General features: G+C 31.8%; 1 protein-coding gene across 7 annotated transcripts in view; it reads left to right on the plus strand.

Moving 5' to 3' along the window:
* The window catches only part of LOC134698146 (H(+)/Cl(-) exchange transporter 4-like), a 77,443-nt gene that overhangs the window by 19,108 nt on the left and 35,117 nt on the right, over nucleotides 1-23,218 (plus strand). For 4 of the 7 annotated variants that reach the window (XM_063560445.1, XM_063560449.1, XM_063560446.1 and 1 more), the window contains 3 exons: nucleotides 3,191-3,428; nucleotides 15,694-15,912; nucleotides 19,201-19,346. In XM_063560445.1, coding sequence (XP_063416515.1) covers nucleotides 3,218-3,428; nucleotides 15,694-15,912; nucleotides 19,201-19,346 — 576 coding nt within the window. In that variant the 5' untranslated portion in view covers nucleotides 3,191-3,217. Of the gene's footprint in view, nucleotides 1-3,190; nucleotides 3,429-5,514; nucleotides 5,651-15,693; nucleotides 15,913-19,200; nucleotides 19,347-23,218 lie in introns of those variants that run through there. The other 3 variants (XM_063560447.1, XM_063560448.1, XM_063560451.1) reach the window with 2 other exon arrangements.

The following is a 23,218-nucleotide window of genomic DNA, read 5'->3' on the forward strand; positions in this document are numbered from 1 at the left end:
TCCCCTTTTTGTATTAATGATTTTTAATATTTGATTAGCTTTTATATAATGTTAAATGTTTTATTAATCATCTAGAATGAAAAAAACAGGGGGGTTCAATTTACCCTGGGGGTTCAATTTTCCATACAGGGGGGGTTCAATTTACCATGGGGGGGTTCAATTTACCATAGCGGTATTTTGACCCCGGGGTCATTTTACCATGGGGTTCAAAATACCATATGACACCGGCAACATAATTTCGATTAGATATAAACTGCAGTTTAAATAAAATTGTGCAAATTTAGAGACTCATGTTATTTAATGTGAGCTCATTTTATCCTCATACTGGAAAAGCAAGTTTCCTTCTAAAGAGACCTGCTGTAAATGCAACTTTCAGCAATAGTGCTTTATTAATGTTCATTTTTCCCTACCATACCTTAATATGAAATAATTCAACTACTGTTCTAATCTTTCCATGAGTGATATCCATCACTTTGATTGCTTATAACTATGAAACCAAAGCATCTAGAGCAAATCTGACAAGAAGTTAAATTGTTAATCAAGTCAATATCTATATGCCCTGAATTTTTCAGATGAATTGGACAACTGGTTGTTGGGTTGCTGCCCTCCAATTGGTAATTTTTAAAGAAATTTTGCCGTTTTAAGTTATCTTGAATACTATTATAGATGGCGATAAACTGTAAACAGCAATAATGTTCAGCAAAGTAAGATCTACAAATAAGTCAACATGACCTAAATGGTCAATTGACCCCTGAAGGAGTTATTGCCCTTTATAGTCAATTTTTAACAATTTTCATTAATTTGGTAAATTTATGTAAATTTTTACCAAATATAGTTCTCTGTTACTAATGGGCAAAGTTCATGATAGATATAATTGTAAGAAGCAAAATCGTTCAGTAAAGTAAGAACTTCAAACACATCACCATCACCAAAATACAATTTAGTCATGAATCCATTTGTGTCCTTTGTTTAATATGCACATAGACCAAGGTGAGCGACACAGGCTCTTTAGAGCCTCTAGTTATTGATAAACGCTTCATGCACTTGACTTTTCTATTACAACTTAAGCATGTTTAGTATATTGAAATTGACTTTTGTATTAGATTGTTCTATATTTCCGTCTCTTGTTCAGATTTAATTCGCCTGGCCGCATCAATAGTTTGGTGGTATAATACATTGATTCATGGAAATGCATTTTCTAAGACTATTTTTGTCCACTCAGTCCATCCTATTGACTCTCACTTTACCATGGGTCCATAATCATGATAATGCAATAGGCAGTAATTCATTAAATTTGTTTGTAGTATGCACTTAGTTTGAATTTTATCACAAATTTGAAAGTAAACATTGGAAACTCCCAGGCATTGCCAGGGCTCTTTATAAAAATGATATTGTTGAGTGATTTTGTTGAATCTGTTATAAATGTTTGCCATGCTAGCATTTCATGTTTGAAGTTTAATGTAAGAGACAGTCAAAATTTTATGGAGAATGCCAAATTGGTCAATGTTAATACAGTCTGCTCTATAGTCAGGTTGTCTCTTTGACACAGTCCCCATTTCCACTCTAATTTTATTCTATACACATTAATTAGCATTTATAAAGTATTTTTTGTGTCGACATGTTGTAGAAGATTTTTAAATTGATAGAAAAATAGTGATCAGTCTGTCTGTCTTTCCATCTCCACATCTGTAACAAATTGTATCCACTATTCTATCAATAACATTTTGGTCAATTTTCAGTACATGTATGATGTAAAAAGGATTCAGCCACACTGTTCATTGTAAAAAGACAATTGATTTTTGACAATTTAATTACAAAATTCTAAAAACTTTCTGCAAGCATTCTCAAGACTCCTATATTTATCTAAAATTGTAAAAAATTGTGAAAAGTTGCCACTGCAGAAATAGGTTTCACCCCTCATAAACAATAAGTTTTTATGGGAAATTTAATGAAAATTGGTTTGTACTAGTAAGCCAATTAATAGTCTATTTCTAGGATGTACAGGACTAACAATAGTCTGATAGTGTTCTAGCGTACTTAAGGGATTAAGAATTTACTTGTTTAATTAAGTCCCCGTACTGAATATTTGTACAATAACAAGTAGGATATATTCACTATTTAAGATTTGTCTGGTATTGTTTGCACTAAAAAATATAAATTGAGTCATTCATGGCAGATATTTAACACATACATTTTATTTTAAGTTTGAAAAATGTTAAATTATTGTTTTCTACATGTAAAATTTGCTTTTTCTTAATTTGATAGTTAATTTTGTTATGTATAGACTGATGTGGAACCATAGTTAGTACATGTATTATTTTGCTTATTTTGTTCAAAATCTGCAGCTCGCAACATGCAATTTATTTTTTTGTGAAACAAGAACATTAAATATAACATATGTACAAAGAACATAAATCATCTTGTGTAGGTCTGAATATATTTGAATTTGTTCAATTATCAGTATATATATATGTTAACAGCTTAACTAACTATAAAAAAAAGTTTTAGAGTTATTCCCCTTAGAAAGACATTAAGCTTTTACATGTTTTAAAATCACAATGTATGTTAATCTTGGTAATTGTGGATGAATATTTTAATCATCTCTATAATCATGATAATACAGGTAATTATTCATAAACAATACAGGTGATCAAATGAATATCTACCTGTATATCAATAATACCTAATAGGAAATACATTCAGGTCAGATACCTCAAGTAAAGATGGACAGTTATATATTTAGCAAGAACACAATATTTGAATCAAATTATTTCAATTACTTTAATACAATATAGCTCCTTTTGCATTAAGATTCTGATATGTTCGATCAGAATGCAACAACCATTAAAGGTCTGTTCCTTTGAATTAAAAATTATCTTCGTCGTGTTAAAATTATGTATCCTTATTTCTTTTTTTCTAAGATAGAAAAAAGGACCCTTTCCCCTAAGATTTGCAGGAACGTGTTAAACCAATTTAAAAAATCCCTGAACAGTGAGTTATTTATACTTACATAAAAGTTTATGTGAAATGTTTGTATCTTACAGATACAGACTTTGTCTTTGTTAAGACTGTTTCCTATACTTCTGTTTTTATGGAAATTTTGTAATATTTACTATGACTGAACATGCTACTAAGCAATGAGTCTTATAGATTCTTTGCCTTTAAATAAATGTACCATTTTATTTTTCAGAAATTTTAAGATAATGGTAAAATAAAAATGGATGAGTTCTATGCAGAAACCGATTTACTACTTGCAGATCAAGCGAGCATGGACTTGAGTACCAAATATCGTAGTGGTGCTAATGGGACTACAGAAGGAAGATCAAGTACTGTTAGTACTGATGATGAACTGTTAGATATAGGAGACGGAAGGATGGAGGCACTAGGGAACTGGGCAGACTTGGAAGAAATGGAACCCAAATATTCAAGTAAGTAACTTGCACTTGCAGGCTTATAAATGCTGTATAATTCATATACTGTAAACCAATTTATTTTCGCAACATTTGAGAAAAAAAATAACGGGAATATAAATCGTCGCGAAATTGTAAAACTACGATCTTTCCTTTTACAACAGGTAAATTTGAAAATCGCAAAATTAAATTGCTGCGAAATTGATTGGTATGAAAGTACTTAGAGTGAAATATAGTATCCGCGTAAATAAGTTAGTTTACAGTAAGTAAAGATGTGAAAATTGATGCTATAAATATGTTGGTAAACCTTTTGTTGAAAGTAAGAAATTCATCAGAAAATTATAATCTTAATCATGTAAATATAATACAGGTAAGAATTGTACATACAAATGGATAAGACATGTTTGATTTAATGGGACAAACATAAAGTTATAATTCTTTACAAAATCTTGGACAATGGTTTCTGGACAGAACTAAGTCTATTGATTTTCAAATGGGAATATCATGTTATTTTACTTAATTATGGAAATTAATGGAGAAAATTGTACAAACATTGTACATGTTGTACACATGCTTATATACCAGATAAGAATTAGACTGCAATTTCACAGCTCACAAAACATGGAACTTGGATTAATAACACATAACCATGCCCGTCCCAAATCAGGAGCCTGTAATTTCATGAATTTAGTGGTTGTCAATTGTTCATGTCTGTCTTATTTGTTTTTTTTCTAAACTGCATCGAGTTGTATAAATAAGAACATTAGTTTTCTTGTTTGAATTGATTCCTGTTTTTCCTCTAGTCCTCAGCCTTTAATAGTTGACTTTACATGTTGGGTTTTTCTCATTGTTGAAGTTTGTACAGCTATGTCTTAATCATTTTAACTCTGGTGGATTGTTGTCCTACTGGGAACCATACCACATCTCCTGATCATGATTTGGAAACTTAGAGTATGGTATCCACTAGACACATATCCCAGTATACAGATCAACGACTGATATGATGTTTCATTCCGGTTGATTGATTGCATTAACACAAACCTATGGCTCTCAAAACATATGGAATATCTAAATTGAGATACATGTATCTTTGGTATGCCCAATTCAGCATGTTCAGTTGTATAATTTTTAGTTTACACTCCAAGTTTGCATTTTTATTCAGTTTCAACTGTTTTTGCTGGAAATTTAAAGACGTAAGACTGATTTTCAAATTAGCTGTTGACATAATCAAGATAAAAAATGTTGCATCTACGCATGTTGTTAACTATAGATATAGGTTTTTATTTATTTCTCAGGAAGGAAATTAAAGGAAAAAATAATAGGAAGTGGGTATCAAATTAAATTTGTTTACTACAAAATCTATACTGTCCTACATGCCATTCATTAAAATTTGTTGACAGCATAAAATTGCTAATGTTACGTACAGGGCTTTCCAGTAAAATAATAATGATCAGCAGCTATTACTAGTCTCTTTTTGACAGATTAGTTTTTCCCAAATATTATATGAGATATTGTATTATTGTATCATGTACGTCCTATCATAGATTTCTCTCAAATTCACTATATTTAGACATATATTGCATGATGTAAATCTTTTTATCTCTGAGGAAGTGCACAGTGTTGAAGTTATAAATAAAATAAGATTTTATTGCATATTTTCAAGTCTGGTCTAATAATTTTTGTGTATTTTGAAATACATGTATATTTGATATATATTGCATTGATACATGTCTACACTGTATTTTTATAAACTTTGATTTCTTACTTTTTTTATTGTAAAATTTTGTGATCTAAACTACAAAACTTTTGTATTTGAATATTAAAATATGTCAATTAGAAACACTCAAAGTTTTGAATTTTAAAGAGAAGGATTTCTTAAGAGCACAAAAAAAAGAAATCTAACTCATAAAAAGGTGTAGTATCAATGCATCTATATTAGTACTGTTACATAAATAAATTTATATATTAAATCTGTAAGAACAGGTTGACTGACTTAATACTACAGTAAGACATATCAATACAGATTTATATAAATAACATGTAAACAATGAGGAAAGGAAATTACGGAACATTGAAATATAGAGGTAAAATTTGATATTATTCATATCCTTGAGGCATATTTGTAGTGTACATGTTTTGAAGATACATCTTATTAAACGTTTATATATGTAAAATGGAGTGTAAAACCTTAGATATAGTTCCAGTGTTTAATGATGGGAAACAAACAAATAGGTTTAAAGGTATGAAACTTGCATGTGCTGTGTAATAGTACTTGGAGAATGTACATGTAATTTTACAGAGAGTATCTACTTGTTAATATAAAACTAGGTAAATTGGAAATTATTTGCACATTGAAATCCATTTCCACCCCCTTATCTGTACTGGGTCTGGTTTGTACCTTTACTTTGAACACTTCATTGAATGTTGGTGCTGTTTTTGATGATAGATTTAAAGTATAAATGTCAATGTGCTGGCACCCTGAAGACTTAAGAAACTTAAAAATTTAATTTACTAATCTTTGGAACAATTTTTGTAACTTTTTTTATGGGGGAGAGGAGGGGGTCTGTCCTAATGGTTTTTTTATTGTTTTTTGGTATCATACATCTTATATTAAAGAGACCCCTCTTTATATTAAAGAGAGCCCTCTTTAACTTTTTTAACTCATATAAAATGATTTAATTATCTGCTTAAATAAGAATTGATATTTTTTTTTAGTTAATCCTGTCTATTTTGTACAAGTAAAACTGGAATTGAAGAAAAGGCATTTTCTGGAATTTTTCATCTAATATAATGTAGTTTTAATCTTAAAAAATATACAGGTGTACAGCAGCAGACTGAATTCATAAACTGTTACCTTTAATTGAATTTCTAACCACAATGATTTACTTCGACAAGGAAACCCTATTAGAATGATAAATCATATAACAGGATTTGATGTGAAATATAAAAATTGAGGAGATAAAGTTAGCATAATTTCCACAACATTTATTGTAAGCATTATATAAAAACAATTGAATAATCTGACATCACATGTACCAAGTATTAAAGCTTAGGACTAATAATAAGAATACACCAGTAGTTGAGAAATATGTGTAAAATTGATTGGTCAATGGAAAGGTTTATATTATGGTCAGTGGCAGATCCAGAAATTTTCATACTGGTGGGTTCACTCACTGCCTAAGGGGGGGGGGGGGGGGGCTGCTCTAGTCATGCTTCAATGTTTCCCTATATAATAAAAAAAGTGATTATCACTGAAAGGGGGGCCTGGGCCCTGAAAAACTCTAAATCTGCCTCTGATGATTTTTGGTACACTAAATTTGATTGTACAGTGTATATGTTCCAGACCATATGAGTATTTGGACTGTATGTTTACTTTTCCAAATATGTATATGGTTCAGACCGTACAACAGTACAGTATGGTCCAAATACTTGTATGGTCTGAAACATATATACCTTTCTATTGATTTAAAGCTGCTAATCTTATGGATGTACAGTATTTGAGCTAGCTCATTAAAGGTTCTTTCATTCTACCATTGATAATTTGATTGTATTATCAATCAAGTTAACTGTCATTGTCAACAAAATGAAGCAAGTTCAATATTCTCCCATCAGTTGATATTGGTAGAAAGAGACCTCCGTTGTTTGCAAGGTTTGAAAAGTTGACACACAATATGTCACTTAAAGTTTGTAACTGAAATAAAGAAAGTCCAGGATAACAATGAATTGGACTCTAGATCTATAATTGGAAGGAAATAACAACTGTCAAATTGTATGTTTAAACAAGTAAATTGAACTACTTGACTTAGATTAAAGATTAATTTGTATGTAAGAAGATTGTGTTGAGTACAGAGTAACAAGGCATGAGCAATCTCATTTAGTTGTAGTATAATGTGTTGAGTAAAGTAACAAAGCATGAGTATTTCTTGTAAGTTTACAATCATTGTAATTATCTATGAACACTGGATATCATGATGAGGACATTGATGTAGAATTAATTCTGCTACAGTGCACACTAACATTATGTTGTAATTTGTAAAGACCTGATATTTTCTTGTCATTAATTTTAATCTATAGTTATTTAAAATCTCCATGCTAACTTCAGGAAAGAGACATTAACATGATTAAGGAGGCTTGTGTCGTCTAATTGCTGCCTGTTCAAGATTGAAAATAATTGTAACCTCTACTTATACTCCTTGAACTCATGTTGTTGTCTTAGTTACTGTCCTATGATTTTCCTACATTTTATATTAAGATAAATAATTATGCCCCCTTAAAACAGGGGGGTCTACTGTTTTACTCCTGTCTGTCCATCTGTCAGTCCGTCCCTCAGTTCATCCATCCATTTGTCAGTCCGTCTGTCTGTACCATGAATATTTTCATCACGTTTTTCTCAGGAACTACATGTACATTACTAGAATTTCTGAAATTTGGTATCAGGTTTTATATAAGTAAGCTATACAGTGTGATGTGTTTTCGGACTTATCACTCAACAACTTCCTGTTAACTGAAATATTTTGGTGGGGGTATCATCAGAGAGCATTACATAGCTCACATTTTCATTTGTTAAGTCGATCTAAACCACTATGATAATAATTTTGATAGGCAGGTTTCCTTAAATTGGAATTTATGATTCAAAGCATGTTTAAAATTAAGAAATTTTGTGTTTTCCATGAATTTCATCTCCCAAATGTTTAAATTCTGTAACTTTTTCTAGGGATATTTGTATCTTATGAACATGTTCTTGTATTAAATATGTATGAAATACAAAATTAGTCATACTGAATTGTTAAAGAGTATATATTAATGTCTCCATTATGCCATATGAAGGGTGTTACCCTAGTTTTAAATATTTCAGTAACCAGGTTACTTCCCAATCATTTTTTGTACAAACGCTGCATAACAGATCAACAGTATTTGGAGTGTAGCTCTCTGAAAGATTTGATATTGAATTGCCATGCACATTATCATTTCATATGCCCAGGAATAATGCCTTTTTTAGTCATTTACTTGTTTCTGTAGATTCTTGAAAGTTAATATTCCAGGATTATATCTGTTCCTCAATTATTATCCATTTAATATTGTCACCAATTTTTTGGGCGAGTGGATTAGTTGTAAGGAGTACTTTTTCATTTGTCTTCTGTGGTATTGGTGTGATCAATGATTATGACCTTCAGGCTCAAGAATATCCAGTGTAACCTGTGTAATCAGACACACTGGAGGATCAGAAAAAATATCAGATTTAGCAGGGTGTTGGATTTTTCTGTAAAGATATGCAAACCTTTGGAACCATGATTATGTGTCAGTTAAAGAAGGATGTTGGAATAATCAGGTGTTGGATTAGGCAGGTTACACTGTTTATACAATGTATAAGGCCATATATTAATCAGATTTTATGTTTTTAATGTAAATAAAAAATAAATTTGTAGTAGTACATATAGGTTAATAGGTTGGGATCCCCCTAACATGTTTAACCCCGCCCACATTATTTATGTATGTGCCTGTCCTAAGTCAGGAGCCTGTAATTCAGTGTTTGTCGTTTGTTCATGTGTTACATATTTGTTTTTGCTCATTTTTTTATACAAAAAAGGCTGTTAGTGTTCTCGTTTGAATTGTTTTACATTGTCATATCAGCGCCTTTTAAAGCTGACTATGTGGTATGGGCTTTGCTTATTGTTGAAGGCCATACCATGACCTATAGTTGTTTTAAATGTCTGTGTCATTTTGGTCTCTAATGTGCACAGTTGTTTCATTGGCAATCATACTACATCTTCTTCTTTATATATATATATATGTTAGCCAGTTTCATTTGAATTTACACTCAGAGATTCTTACCAATTGTCAATTATAATGTTTGAAATTCAGAAGCTAGGTAGCAAGACATTGAATATGTCAACTAACATATGATTTTGTAATGTCAGATATTATGCTAACTGGTAATTTGTATGAGAAATGATAAGTGAATTAATTGAAATTTGTTCATCCATAAGTTAAAAATATTATTTATTAGTTTGATTAAGTTACATTTGTATCCCTACTCAGCCTGGGAAAGGTTAATTATAAACTTCAGAGTTAACATAAGTATTGAACCAGCTGTTTAAGGTATGTTTATTTCATATCATACATTTTTCTGAGTTACAGTCTTACATTGGGGTATATATTAAAACCTACAAAAATGAAAAGCTAGGAAGAAATATAATTCTGGAATCAATAATTGATATCTTTAACTGTGTCTGTAAATCTTCCACAAAAAGTTCATTAATTCTTAACAAAAAATGTCATCTCTTAAAGCAGAGAATAACTGCTCATTCAAGCTCATAATTTTTCCCAGTTAATATTTTCCAAAATAGATTAGTCAGCTGTTTAAGGAGGGATTCATAATAAATCTTAAATTCAGGATTGATTTTGTCAACTGATCCTTAAAATAGTTAACGGAAACGGTTAATCAATTTGCTCTCTCAATCAGAATATCAAAGTCAAAAATTGAGAAGCCCTTTCAATACCAGACAAGTGTTTCCATGACAACTAATTTATAAAACATAGAACATGGTATATGTATGAATAAGGTGAAAGGTTTGAGACTTCCGTTATTAGTTAATCATGATATTAAATATGCATACTTTCAGTCCTTGGTTTGGTTTTCAATAAATGTTTATTCATAAAAAAAACCTGATCATTCTTGCATATGAAAGCAAATAATAAAATGAAGTTTATATATGGGGTGATTATTGGCAGACATATTGTTTAATCTTTGATTGGATGTTTTTCTTGTCAAGTTAATCAGGCTGATGAAATTACTAAAAGGTCTAAGAGCACTTGTTTAGTCTAGCATAAAACATTTTAAGATTGGATGTAGAAGGAAAGCCTGTGGCTCTTCTAACAGGATAAATTGAACCGTCTATATACCAAAACGGCATGCATTTATCAAATAATGATTAATTTACAATTTATGCTATTAATATAGCTATATGAATATTACACATAAGAAAAGAGTCAAGTTAACTTACAACAGAAAAAAATAGAGACAACCAGAAGTCCATATACTGTAAATTCAGAAATTATAGTGAGGTTTTATTATTGCGAAAAATGCATTTTTCGACAGAGTTGTAAACGCAATAATTTCAACTCACATTTTGAAATATTTATATTAAAATAAACAGGATTTTTTTTCTCAGAATTTTAAAATTTAAAATCACATTAAGGCGAAGTGTACGTAATTAAACTTCACAATGGATTTTTTTTAAATTTCACCTACGAATTCTGCTTGTAAAATTACACCAGAAAATGAAATAAAAAAAGGGTGTAACCGTTTTTGTTTTTGAGATACGAGCCGTTGAAATTAACTACACGATACACCAAAATTACAAAGGATATATAGGGAAAATTATCAAAATTAGCTGATATTTTTACATTATCAAGATTTTCTATTTTGTTGGACAATGGATTTTTTTCTAAAATTGATATACGATTTAAAAATGAAAGACGAATCCATCGGTGCAAAGAAAGTCCTTAGCAACCGTATTAGTTTTCACGCTACTCTCTATTGAAGTTTAGTTTTTGGCCAGAACATTGAAATTATCTGGTGACGTCATTGTCTGCAGTAACGTCGCCACAACTTCTACGTCGAAACTCTATTATACCGTACAATGCCGTAGCAATGGCGTTCGTGTGTATTACCCATCTTCCAATGTATTACAAATGATCTTACGCTATAATTTGATAAGGAAATAAACTAACTAATTTTAAAGAATATTTCTGTCGCATAAGAAAATGCAAGTTTGTAAATTTATTTACCGCAAATGAAAGAAATTTGCTGTAGACTCTAATTTCATCTTTTCTATATTAGAGTGATTTCGGAACCCTTTTCAATGTTGGCATGGATTGTTTAATTCTTTTATGAATCTTGAATTGAGACCTATTAGCAATAACACGTTACTCAGTCAAAATTATATTTTTTTCTCTAATTTGAAATGATGCACACAGGCACAATAAAAGAAAACAAATTTTGCTATCTCTTCGAAATTGGAATTTGAAAAAGAAGAAATGACGTGTTATATTTTTATCATACATGAATCATGTGTATTTGTACTTTCAATTTCAATTTGGTTCTAAATTTAGATTCAGTTTTCCAATAAATTTCGGACGGAATAGAAGACACCTGTTTATTTTCAGCACATGTATAAAAAGTTGAAAACTGGAAGTTGAATGACATAATTTTTTACTTATTCTAACATAAATGTTTAGAGTGATCACTTTTTAGTTTACTATAAGTATATTTTTGGGGCCTAATTTGTTAACTCCCGTCTTTGTTCTTCCGACTTGTAAGTGTTGCCCTAGACTAGTCGTCAAATTATATTCTCTTGGTAACGTCTTATTTTCTAAATTGATGTAAAACATGTCCTAAAATTTTCATTAGCATAAAATACGAACATGTTAATTTCACATGTCATTCATTAATTGTTCGGTAACCTAACACTTTACGTTGAGTACTGTGTGTTTTTGTTCAAAACTATGGCTTTTAAAACGATATTGTTGGGTCAATTCAGGTTTAATTTTAATAATTAAATAATTCATAATAGAAGTAGAATAGTCACATGTTTATTTATTTATAATTCTGTTGTGAGGCGTTTTTACAATCTGTTGATATCATAAGTTTTTACACGAAATGCCTTTCATGTCCCATGCGTCTGAAACAAAAAAAAATCAACTAGTATTAAAGTCAGGCTGCACGAAACAATAGAAAGCTTTGATTTCTAAATGAATAATTCAGATAATTTCTCATGATTAGGTGTTTTAAGACAGCATGGGCGTGCTTGTTGGATTTATGATAGACCGCATGAAGTATTTTCTCTTTCGTGTGTCCATTCTTGGAGTAAGGGAGATAACTTGCGTAACTAACGTCGAACGTTATTAATCCCGTATTCCACTAGGGACGTGCAATTACGTATACTTCGCCTTAAAGCGTAAAATGACAAAAAAGCAATAATAAATGCACACAATAATTTCTGAATTTACAGTTACTTCTTTAGTAGTAGACAAATACATATACCTCATAGATGTAAGCCCTCAATCACACAGTATCAAGAGTGGAACTAGTATTTTACTTTTGAAAGAAATAGTCCAGAGATATTTTGTTCTTTAAACAGTGTAAGAGCTCTTGCCAGTGGGAGAAGCTGTGGAAATGGTCAAATTCTGGGTATATCCAAAGACTGATGGTCTTTTTTTGGTTCTCACATTGTCTATATCCATAGACTTTAATAACAATGTACTAATTGCTGCTTCTCTGTCAATTAATACAAAGCTATATATATGAGAAGAAGTTCAGAGTCAATATAGTTGTGTTTAGATAAGGTTTTATTTTATTCATAGTTTTATGTTTGTTTGTACTTGTTTTCTTCTATCAAATTCAATGAAAGTATCTATCAAAACTTTCTAATTAAAATTATAAAAATTCATGATTAATTTTTTTATGCCCCACCATCATTGACCATAGCAGATGTTGCATTAAGTTTTACCCTTGTTCTTATGTACGTCCTTTCAATAATGAAAGACAGAAAGCTAATTAATAAACTAGTAAACACAATTGCTCTGCAGTGCATAATGAATTTGCTAAAAAAAATAATTTTGTACAATAAATAGAGTTAATTACCTGTAATTGTGGTCCACGGGGTCAGGCAGGTGATACATTCAATGGTCCTTTTATTTTATAATCATGATAATTGTCTTCCATACAATTATTATTCATTGATAAAGAATATAGTTTATCAGTCACCTTGATGTTTTGTTTAATGCAGACTCATACACATTAAATTTGCTGGTGTTATATGTAAATATCCTAGATATATTAACTGACTTGTATGGATTTAATGGCATTAGCTTTCTGGAGTTATTTTCTAATATTTGTAATTAACCGAAGGAAAATCAATTTAAAAGTTTCCAAGTTTGGAATTTTGTTGGAAATATTGAGTTATGATATATAATATGCACAATGAATAAAAGACATAGTTTACATTGTAATTTTACGAGATGTATAAATGACAGATCTTAAAAGCTTGCATTGTGGCTGTAAAATAGCAGTCCAATTTACATACATATTGGAATTGTATGGTAAAAGTGTTTGGAGAGTCTGATAGTATTTTATATTCATTAGATCGAAGTCTGTATCATGGTTAGAGATTGTTGACGTTAACTTTGTCAATATGCCTGGATGTAAATGTCCTCGGTAGAAGATCTGGTTCTAACACTTGGAGGTTCTCTCTACATGGTTTAATAATTTTGCCACAGGAAAAAATGACAGTATGGATTTTGCATTGTGACAGGAAATTACGGCAGTGATTTTCGTCAAGAAGATTTGTCAACACTGTTTAACTGTAAATTTTGAAGAAATTTAATGGAATTTCATTGCTTATGGGCAATAAGTGGTTTTGGATAAAGATTTTTCTTCTTTTAATGTCTTTGGACTAAAATTTACTGAAAATAATGTGCTTTGTAGAACAATATCTGGAAAAAGAATTCTATTTAGTTTGATAATTTAGCCTGAAGTTAGAAAGCAAATTTTCAATAGTAGATGACTGAAGTAATTACGTATTTGATTTGCATTGTTTGGAGATGTTAATGGATTTTACTGCACTTTTCTAAAACAAGGCTCAAATATTCATCTTACATACTTGCAAATTAGTTGATTCAAAAAGTTTATGGAAATGGAAAAGTTAACAAGACTTCAGGATATGTATCACCATATGGTTAAGAATTATAAGGAAATGGACGAAATGGAATCTCCGACTTCTACGCAAGAAAATGGTAATGACTAATGTGTTGAATTGAACTATGCACCATTTTTTACTTGACAGTGTAAAGCAACATTTTTCTTTTATTATTTTGAATAGATTATCTATGATAACTGTAAATTATCAATAAAGATAATCTTGATAAGTATTATAAGAAATATGTATAAATGATAATGATGTATGTAAATAAGACGATTTGTTATGATTGTAAATAAAACACCACTACAGACTTAAAAACACTAAAAGAACAACATAAATTTATTGTACTGGAGAGGTTAAGATATGTATGGGTCAGATTTAGTTAAATTATTCATAGTTGATATTGTATAGCCTCAGAATAGGAGAGGTTACAAATTGTTCAATAGAGGTAATAGCTTTTACTTTTTCATATGGAACACTTAAGTTACAACTTGATATTTTTTTAGAGCAGAAGGCAGGCCATCTCTGATAATATTGTTTTTCAGGGGTTACATATGCAGCTGACCAAAATAAAATGGATCTAAATCAGCATTTAGAATTAATTTAAGCTGAACATCTTGTGTTATAATACACTAAATGCCTAGTGTGGTGTCAATGTGACTGTAATTCTTAAACCGAAGACCTCAATGTTGATAACTTGTGTGAAGAGAGACTGTATGTTTATTTGAAATCATTATCATACATATAAGTTATTCCTATGTACATTTTTACATGGGTTGTTTGATCTATATTTTTTGTTTTGGTTCATTTATTTCTGTAAACAGTATAAATTAAAACATTAAATGATATAAAAAAGATCATGATGATATAATTATATGAAAAATTCATCATCAAAGATAACTATTAGTTAATTGATTAGGCAATTTGTTATAATTATGAAATTAGTTAAGTTACAGACTTCCACATGTTAAAACACTGAATTAACATTTGTACATGAGAGATAAGTGTAATTGACTGGGATTGCCAGTTTCCTACTAAAGGTTGGTGGTTTTCTCCAGGCACTCAGGCTTCCTTCACTGGCTGGTTAATGGAAGACCTAAATAGAGAGACAATAAATTTATTATCTTACTGCTTATTGTAGTATAAAATAAAGAATAGAAATGGGGCATGTGTCAAAGAGACAACAAGCCGACCAAAGAGCAGAAAACAGCTGAAGCATAGGTGGATCTCATGGGGGGTGGCTGAGGGCCCAGGCCCTCACTTTCTTGAGAAAACTTTGGTTGATTATACATGTATAGGGAATCATTGAAGCATGACTGGAGCAGGCCCCCTCTAAGGTTAGTCAGCGGCCCCTCTTAGGAAAAGTTCTTGATCCGCCACTGTTAGGGCAAACAATGGGTCTTCAACATGATAAGAAAATTATGCACCAGTAAAGAGGCATACTTCAGCTGGCCCCTGGACAAAAATGTAGTTTACAAGTGAATCCTTTTTAAATTTAGACTTGGGATAATTTAGATTTATATAATTTAGATTTATATAATTTAGATTTATATAATTTAGATTTATATTTTTACTTTTAGGTTCGTCAAATTTGATGGACACCTTGGAGGACCTGCCTTCAGGGATTGGTCAATATGAGGATTTCCACACAATTGATTGGTTAAGAGATATTGCAAGAGATCGTATGAGACATCGTCACATCACCAAAAAAAGACAAGAAGGATGCTGGGAAAAGGTTTTAAGTGCACATGATGCATGGTCAGGATGGGTGTGTGTCTTGTTGGTTGGTGTTGCTGCTGGTTAGTAAACTTTTATAGAAAAACTATATTATGATGATCATGGTTAAGAAAGAGAGATACCACTGAGGTGGCCTCTTGTTAGCTTTCTCGTCTAAAGATGGGAGGTCATTGATATTGAACCCTGCAAAGACAAACCAATGACTTGAAAATTGGTATTCTCTGCTTTATCTTAAGTATGTCATGTTTAGGAGTAAGAGCAAAGATTGGTCATCTGGTAGTGAGAACAAACTGTCCAGATGGGATGGCATGTCTTCCTGTAGACTGTTTCCTTGTGAACAATTTATAAAATCCCTCAGCACTTTCAGCAGGTGGGGCTAAATCAAAGCAGGGTTTTTATTCATAACACATACACATGTTCTTTTCTTGAGAATGTGTTTAATTTACCACTGAACATTACACAGCCATCCATTCAAGTCATAAAGAGGGAGGGTTGAATGTCCATAATTTACAGGTTTTATGATTGTATGTTCTGTAGAATGGGGTGAAAAACTGTTGTATTGTTCTTTGTTTTTGGAAGTATTTTTGTAGAGGAGTTCAATTTTGGTTGTTGATGAGGTATGTTGTACTGTCCAGTGTCCATTAATACTGTTGATAACCTTTTACCATAATATCAATTCTGGTTATTATAGAGATTAAAAACCCATGCTTATCTTTACAGAGTTATCTCCCTGTAGTGATTTGTTCCACCTTAATATTATATTTTGATAATTGTTGGTAGTATGGAATTCAAAAGCCCATGGTGCATGCCCAGGATTGGTTTTTGATTTATTAAAAAGTGTTAAGTACTGATGATGGAATTTAATTACAGTAAAGCCTTTGCACACTTAATGTTCCAGATTATGAGTGAAGTTTGAGGTCTGCTAGTGTCCTAAAACAAGGGTGTCTTTTCTGGTTAATTGTATTATTTGGTTTTATTATTGTTTCATTTTATTAAAGAAATTGCAATCCCTTACTTTGTCAGTTGAACTAGGTCTATTGTCTTATTTACATAGATTGTTTCTCTTATTATACAGAAATCACAATTTTAAATTGAAACTTATATATGCATTCTTTGGAGGGGGTATGACATTACATTTACACCCACACTGAAAAGATTTACTGTTATAAACTCTACATATTATGAAGTCTGCATACCAGCCTATTACAAATGTATACTTCAAACCTTGTTGAACATTAAAATTTACCAAGTTTACTTTTACCCACAAAATCAACAAAAGTAAGTATCCCTTGATTAATAATAAATCCAAAAGACAGTATATCATAAAATAAAATTCGTTGAGTTTCAGCTTTTGTCCATTTAGACCTTCCAAAAAAGCAAAAAAGATAATGTCTTGTAAAAACAAATTAGAATGGAGATTACGCTACTTAATTTAAATTTAACTCTCACCAATCTTAATTTTACATATTAGCAGATAATCTAAATTTGTGGCAATAAAATCCCTGATAGCTGTCTTCAATAATATTTCTTCATTAGTAACTTTGTGTTGGTAGATTTCCCCATTACTTTATATTCACTCTGATTAAAGTTTTATAACAGCATATACAATGTTTAGGAAATTATGAGTTTTATTTGTCCATGGTCTCCTAAAGATTGTCCTCTAATTACACAGAAATGGCAATTATATTTAATTGGAACTTTGAGGAATATGTTCCAATATATTTCATTTTTCATAACTTGACAACGACTTCCAATACAAAATCTTCCTAATTGTTCTAATAAATTCTATGAGAAAAAATATAATATGATCCTTGTGAGGATGGATTAAATTGAATAAAGTTCTATGATTTGATCTTTTCCTACTGTTTTCTAGTTATAGAAATGTCAGGTTTTGATTTATCCAATTAACCGGAATCCATCAATTAACTTATCGAGGAGTCATTGGGAGGGAAAGACAAATCAATTACCCATAAGTACATTTCCTTATCAATCTTACGAGGAAATTATAATGGTAAAAGGTCATTTGTTAGGGGAAAACATATTGGAATGTTATTTATATCTTTTGACAGCCATACAGACAGAATATCTGTGTTTGATGATAATCTTATGGACAAGATAGAATAAAGACAATATCAGAAATTAGACCTGAAATAATAAGTCTGAACTGACTAAGAAATTCAGAAGAAGAAGAAGAAAAAAAGAAAAAGAAAAAAAGAAATTCATTATTTGATTGATTGATTGATTGATTAGATAATTTATTGATAAAACTCCAAATTGATTGATTTGAAGTAGCCTGTCATTGCAGCTATAGAGCCACATCTGTCACTTTGTGTCTTGTTTTGAATGAAAGGAAAGCTATATAAATATATAGGTACACTTTTGTGAGCTTGCTTCTTCATTTTGGGTCTTGTTTTGATTAAAGGGAAAGCTATATAAATATATAGGTACACTTTTGTAAGCTTGCTTCTTCATCATCCCTATTTTGGAAGCCACCAGCTCAGGGATGTATAAATACTTTTATTCCCAGGTTACCATCATCACAGCTGTAAACCTTTAGCAATATTGGGCATCATTTGGCTTTTAGGATTCACAACTTACAGACAAGTCAATTAAGAATTGGAAGTTAAATCTGATGATTATTGTAGGATGAGTGCCCAGCTCTGCAAATTGAAGTACACTTGCAGCAACTGTCTTAAGGGTCTGTATATGGTCTGTTTCTACCCCTATCCAATATACCCTTATTTTCAGTGGTTGACCAAATTTCTGGTCCTTCATTCTAGTCATGCCACCTTGCAGAGCCTACATTTTAAAATAGATTATTATTTCATTCGTTCTGGATGTCTATGAAAAATCTGCCACTGGACATTAAACAAGCAACAGTGAAACAATTATTCATTTCACAATAAATCTTAAAAAACCACACTTTCTTGAAATTTCTTTGACAGAATTCCAATCAAACTGTAGAGATTCTACTATTATTGATCTCTGCCATGTCAGTATGTTTTATTGGCTTTTCCTATTAAAACATGACTCAGGATGATACTAATTTCTGCTTATATTAATATCATCAATTCCTTGAAATTGTTGTTTAGATTTTTCCTCAAAACTTGTACACATTATTCTGTGGACATGTAGTTGTGTGCTTACTATTTTAATTTCTGATCTGATTTATTTATTTATACTGGTTTCCAAATATGAACCTCTAAGTGTGATCTTAGTTGGACACTGCTTACAACACATGATTAATAATTTAAAATTTTACAGAATTCTGTGCTGGTTTTATAGATTTTAATGTTTTTTTTCACCTGATTTTATGGAAGAACTTGACTATAGGATTTTATAATTTACAGGCCTCTGTGCTGGTGTTATAGACATTGGAGCCACATGGATGTCAGATCTTAAAGAAGGCATATGTAAAGAAGCCTTCTGGTTAAATAAAGAACAATGCTGCTGGTCAGCCAATGATACAACATATGATGATGAGGGTTGTAGTCAGGTAAAGTAAATAAAGAACAATGCTGCTGGTCAGCCAATGATACAACATATGATGATGAGGGTTGTAGTCAGGTAAAGTAAATAAAGAACAATGCTGCTGGTGGGCCAATGATACAACATATGATGATGAGGGTTGTAGTCAGGTATAGTAAATAAAGAACAATGCTGCTGGTCAGCCAATGATACAACATATGATGATGAGGGTTGTAGTCAGGTAAAGTAAATAAAGAACAATGCTGCTGGTGGGCCAATGATACAACTTATGATGATGAGGGTTGTAGTCAGGTATAGTAAATAAAGAACAATGCTGCTGGTCAGCCAATGATACCACATATGATGATGAGGGTTGTAGTCAGGTATAGTAAATAAAGAACAATGCTGCTGGTCAGCCAATGATACAACATATGATGATGAGGGTTGTAGTCAGGTAAAGTAAATAAAGAACAATGCTGCTGGTGGGCCAATGATACAACATATGATGATGAGGGTTGTAGTCAGGTATAGTAAATAAAGAACAATGCTGCTGGTGGGCCAATGATACAACTTATGATGATGAGGGTTGTAGTCAGGTATAGTAAATAAAGAACAATGCTGCTGGTCAGCCAATGATACAACATATGATGATGAGGGTTGTAGTCAGGTAAAGTAAATAAAGAACAATGCTGCTGGTCAGCCAATGATACAACATATGATGATGAGGGTTGTAGTCAGGTAAAGTAAATAAAGAACAATGCTGCTGGTGGGCCAATGATACCACATATGATGATGAGGGTTGTAGTCAGGTATAGTAAATAAAGAACAATGCTGCTGGTCAGCCAATGATACAACATATGATGATGAGGGTTGTAGTCAGGTATAGTAAATAAAGAACAATGCTGCTGGTCAGCCAATGATACAACTTATGATGATGAGGGTTGTAGTCAGGTATAGTAAATAAAGAACAATGCTGCTGGTCAGCCAATGATACAACATATGATGATGAGGGTTGTAGTCAGGTATAGTAAATAAAGAACAATGCTGCTGGTCAACCAATGATACAACTTATGATGATGAGGGTTGTAGTCAGGTATAGTAAATAAAGAACAATGCTGCTGGTCAGCCAATGATACAACATATGATGATGAGGGTTGTAGTCAGGTATAGTAAATAAAGAACAATGCTGCTGGTGGGCCAATGATACAACATATGATGATGAGGGTTGAAGTCAGGTATAGTAAATAAAGAACAATGCTGCTGGTGGGCCAATGATACAACATATGATGATGAGGGTTGTAGTCAGGTATAGTAAATAAAGAACAATGCTGCTGGTGGGCCAATGATACAACATATGATGATGAGGGTTGTAGTCAGGTATAGTAAATAAAGAACAATGCTGCTGGTGGGCCAATGATACAACATATGATGATGAGGGTTGTAGTCAGGTATAGTAAATAAAGAACAATGCTGCTGGTCGGCCAATGATACAACATATGATGATGAGGGTTGTAGTCAGGTAAAGTAAATAAAGAACAATGCTGCTGGTCAGCCAATGATACAACATATGATGATGAGGGTTGTAGTCAGGTATAGTAAATAAAGAACAATGCTGCTGGTCAACCAATGATACAACATATGATGATGAGGGTTGTAGTCAGGTAAAGTAAATAAAGAACAATGCTGCTGGTGGGCCAATGATACAACATATGATGATGAGGGTTGTAGTCAGGTATAGTAAATAAAGAACAATGCTGCTGGTCAGCCAATGATACAACATATGATGATGAGGGTTGTAGTCAGGTAAAGTAAATAAAGAACAATGCTGCTGGTGGGCCAATGATACAACATATGATGATGAGGGTTGTAGTCAGGTATAGTAAATAAAGAACAATGCTGCTGGTCGGCCAATGATACCACATATGATGATGAGGGTTGTAGTCAGGTATAGTAAATAAAGAACAATGCTGCTGGTGGGCCAATGATACAACATATGATGATGAGGGTTGTAGTCAGGTATAGTAAATAAAGAACAATGCTGCTGGTCAGCCAATGATACAACATATGATGATGAGGGTTGTAGTCAGGTATAGTAAAAAAAGAACAATGCTGCTGGTGGGCCAATGATACAACTTATGATGATGAGGGTTGTAGTCAGGTATAGTAGCGATATTGTCAAGACCATGTGATAAATTGACTTCGTTACGGCAGATGTGTCCTACAGAAGCAGTCTTTCCTGAAAGAATGCATAGTGCACATTGAAAATGCACACTTTAATATATATGATATCTTTTTTTAGCTCACCTGGCCCAAAGGGCCATGTGAGCTTTTCTCATCACTTGGCATCCATCATGATATATTGACTTTGTTACGGCAGATGTGTCCTACAGAAGCAATCTTTCCTGAACAAATGCATGGTGCACATTGTAAATGCACACTTTAAAATATATGATATCTTTTTTTAGCTCACCTGGCCTACAGAGCTTTTCTCATCACTTGGCATCTGTCGTCTGGCGTCGTCCAGTGTCGTTAACTTTTACAAAAATCTTTAATGACACTACTGGGCCAAATTTAATTAAACTTGGCAACAATCATCATTGCGGTATCTAGTTTAAAAAATGTGTCCAACTAAGAAGGCCGCCATTGCTAAAAATAGAACTTAGGGGGTGAAATATAGATTTTGGCAGGTCTCTAAAACCAAAGCATTTAGAGTAAATCTGACAGGATGAATTTGTTTGTTTAATAGGTCAAGGTCTATCTGCCCTAAAATTTTCAGACCAATCAGGCAACCTTTTTTTGGGTTGCTGCCCCTGAATTGGTAATTTTAAGAAAATTTTGCAGCTGTTGGTTATTATCTTGAATATTATAGAGATAAACTGTAAACAGCAATAATGTACAGCAAAGTAAGACCTACAAATAAGTCAACATGATTAAAATGGTCACTTGACCCCATAAGGAATTAATGCCCTTTAAAATTTATAGTCAATTTTTAACAATTTTCATAAATCTTGTAAATTTTGTAAAATTTGTACAAAATGTTATAACTACTAGTCCAAGTTCATTATAAATAGAGATAGTTGTAAGAAGCAAGAATTTTCAGTAAAGCAAGTTCTACAAACACATCACCATCACCAAAACACAATTTTGTCATGACTTCATCTGTGTCCTTTGTTTATAATATGCACACAGACCAAGGTGAGCAACACAGGCTCTTTAGAGCCTTTAATGTAGCAGTAAAATGGGAGGAAGCATATACAGACATCTGAACACTTTCTTCTTTACTGACCAGAATAAAAGTCTGGCTGAAGTGTACACTTTTGTAGAGTTTTGTTATTCAAGAAGCAGAATAACTCAGAAATGTGGTCTTTTTAATGTGTGTTTCCTTTTTGGTTGAAGTTGGAAAGTCCTGACTTTAGAAAAACATGTTTTAAAGCTTCACATGTATTTACTGTATATATCATATGACAGATCAGCTTTTGTTTGTTGTCCTTTAAAAGATTACATATTAAAGAATGGTAAATGATGGTTTTGTGACATGATATTCCTCTTCTTTGGAACAATTCTGTTTACATAGAATTTCCTATTACAAATCAATGGCAATTAAGTCTTATAAACATGGCCTACAGTTTGATCATAGTTTATAGGATTTCAGTGTATGAAGGAGACTCATTGTGTTATGACCCTATAAATCATTGTTAAGGATTGACCAAAGTTGGATTATTAGAATCAATGTAGACCTCGTTAAGGTAAATTTAGAGGTGTAATTTACCTGTCATTAAACAAAGGAAGCTAAAATAGCATTAACAGACACAAAGAAAATAAGAATTATAATTTAAAAAAAAACCCTGAAAAAAAAGTTTGCACAAAAGACTGATGATTGTCAAACATATATGTATAGAG

Source organism: Mytilus trossulus, chromosome 14 (genome assembly GCF_036588685.1).
Source record: "Mytilus trossulus isolate FHL-02 chromosome 14, PNRI_Mtr1.1.1.hap1, whole genome shotgun sequence".
NCBI lineage: Eukaryota > Metazoa > Mollusca > Bivalvia > Mytilida > Mytilidae > Mytilus > Mytilus trossulus.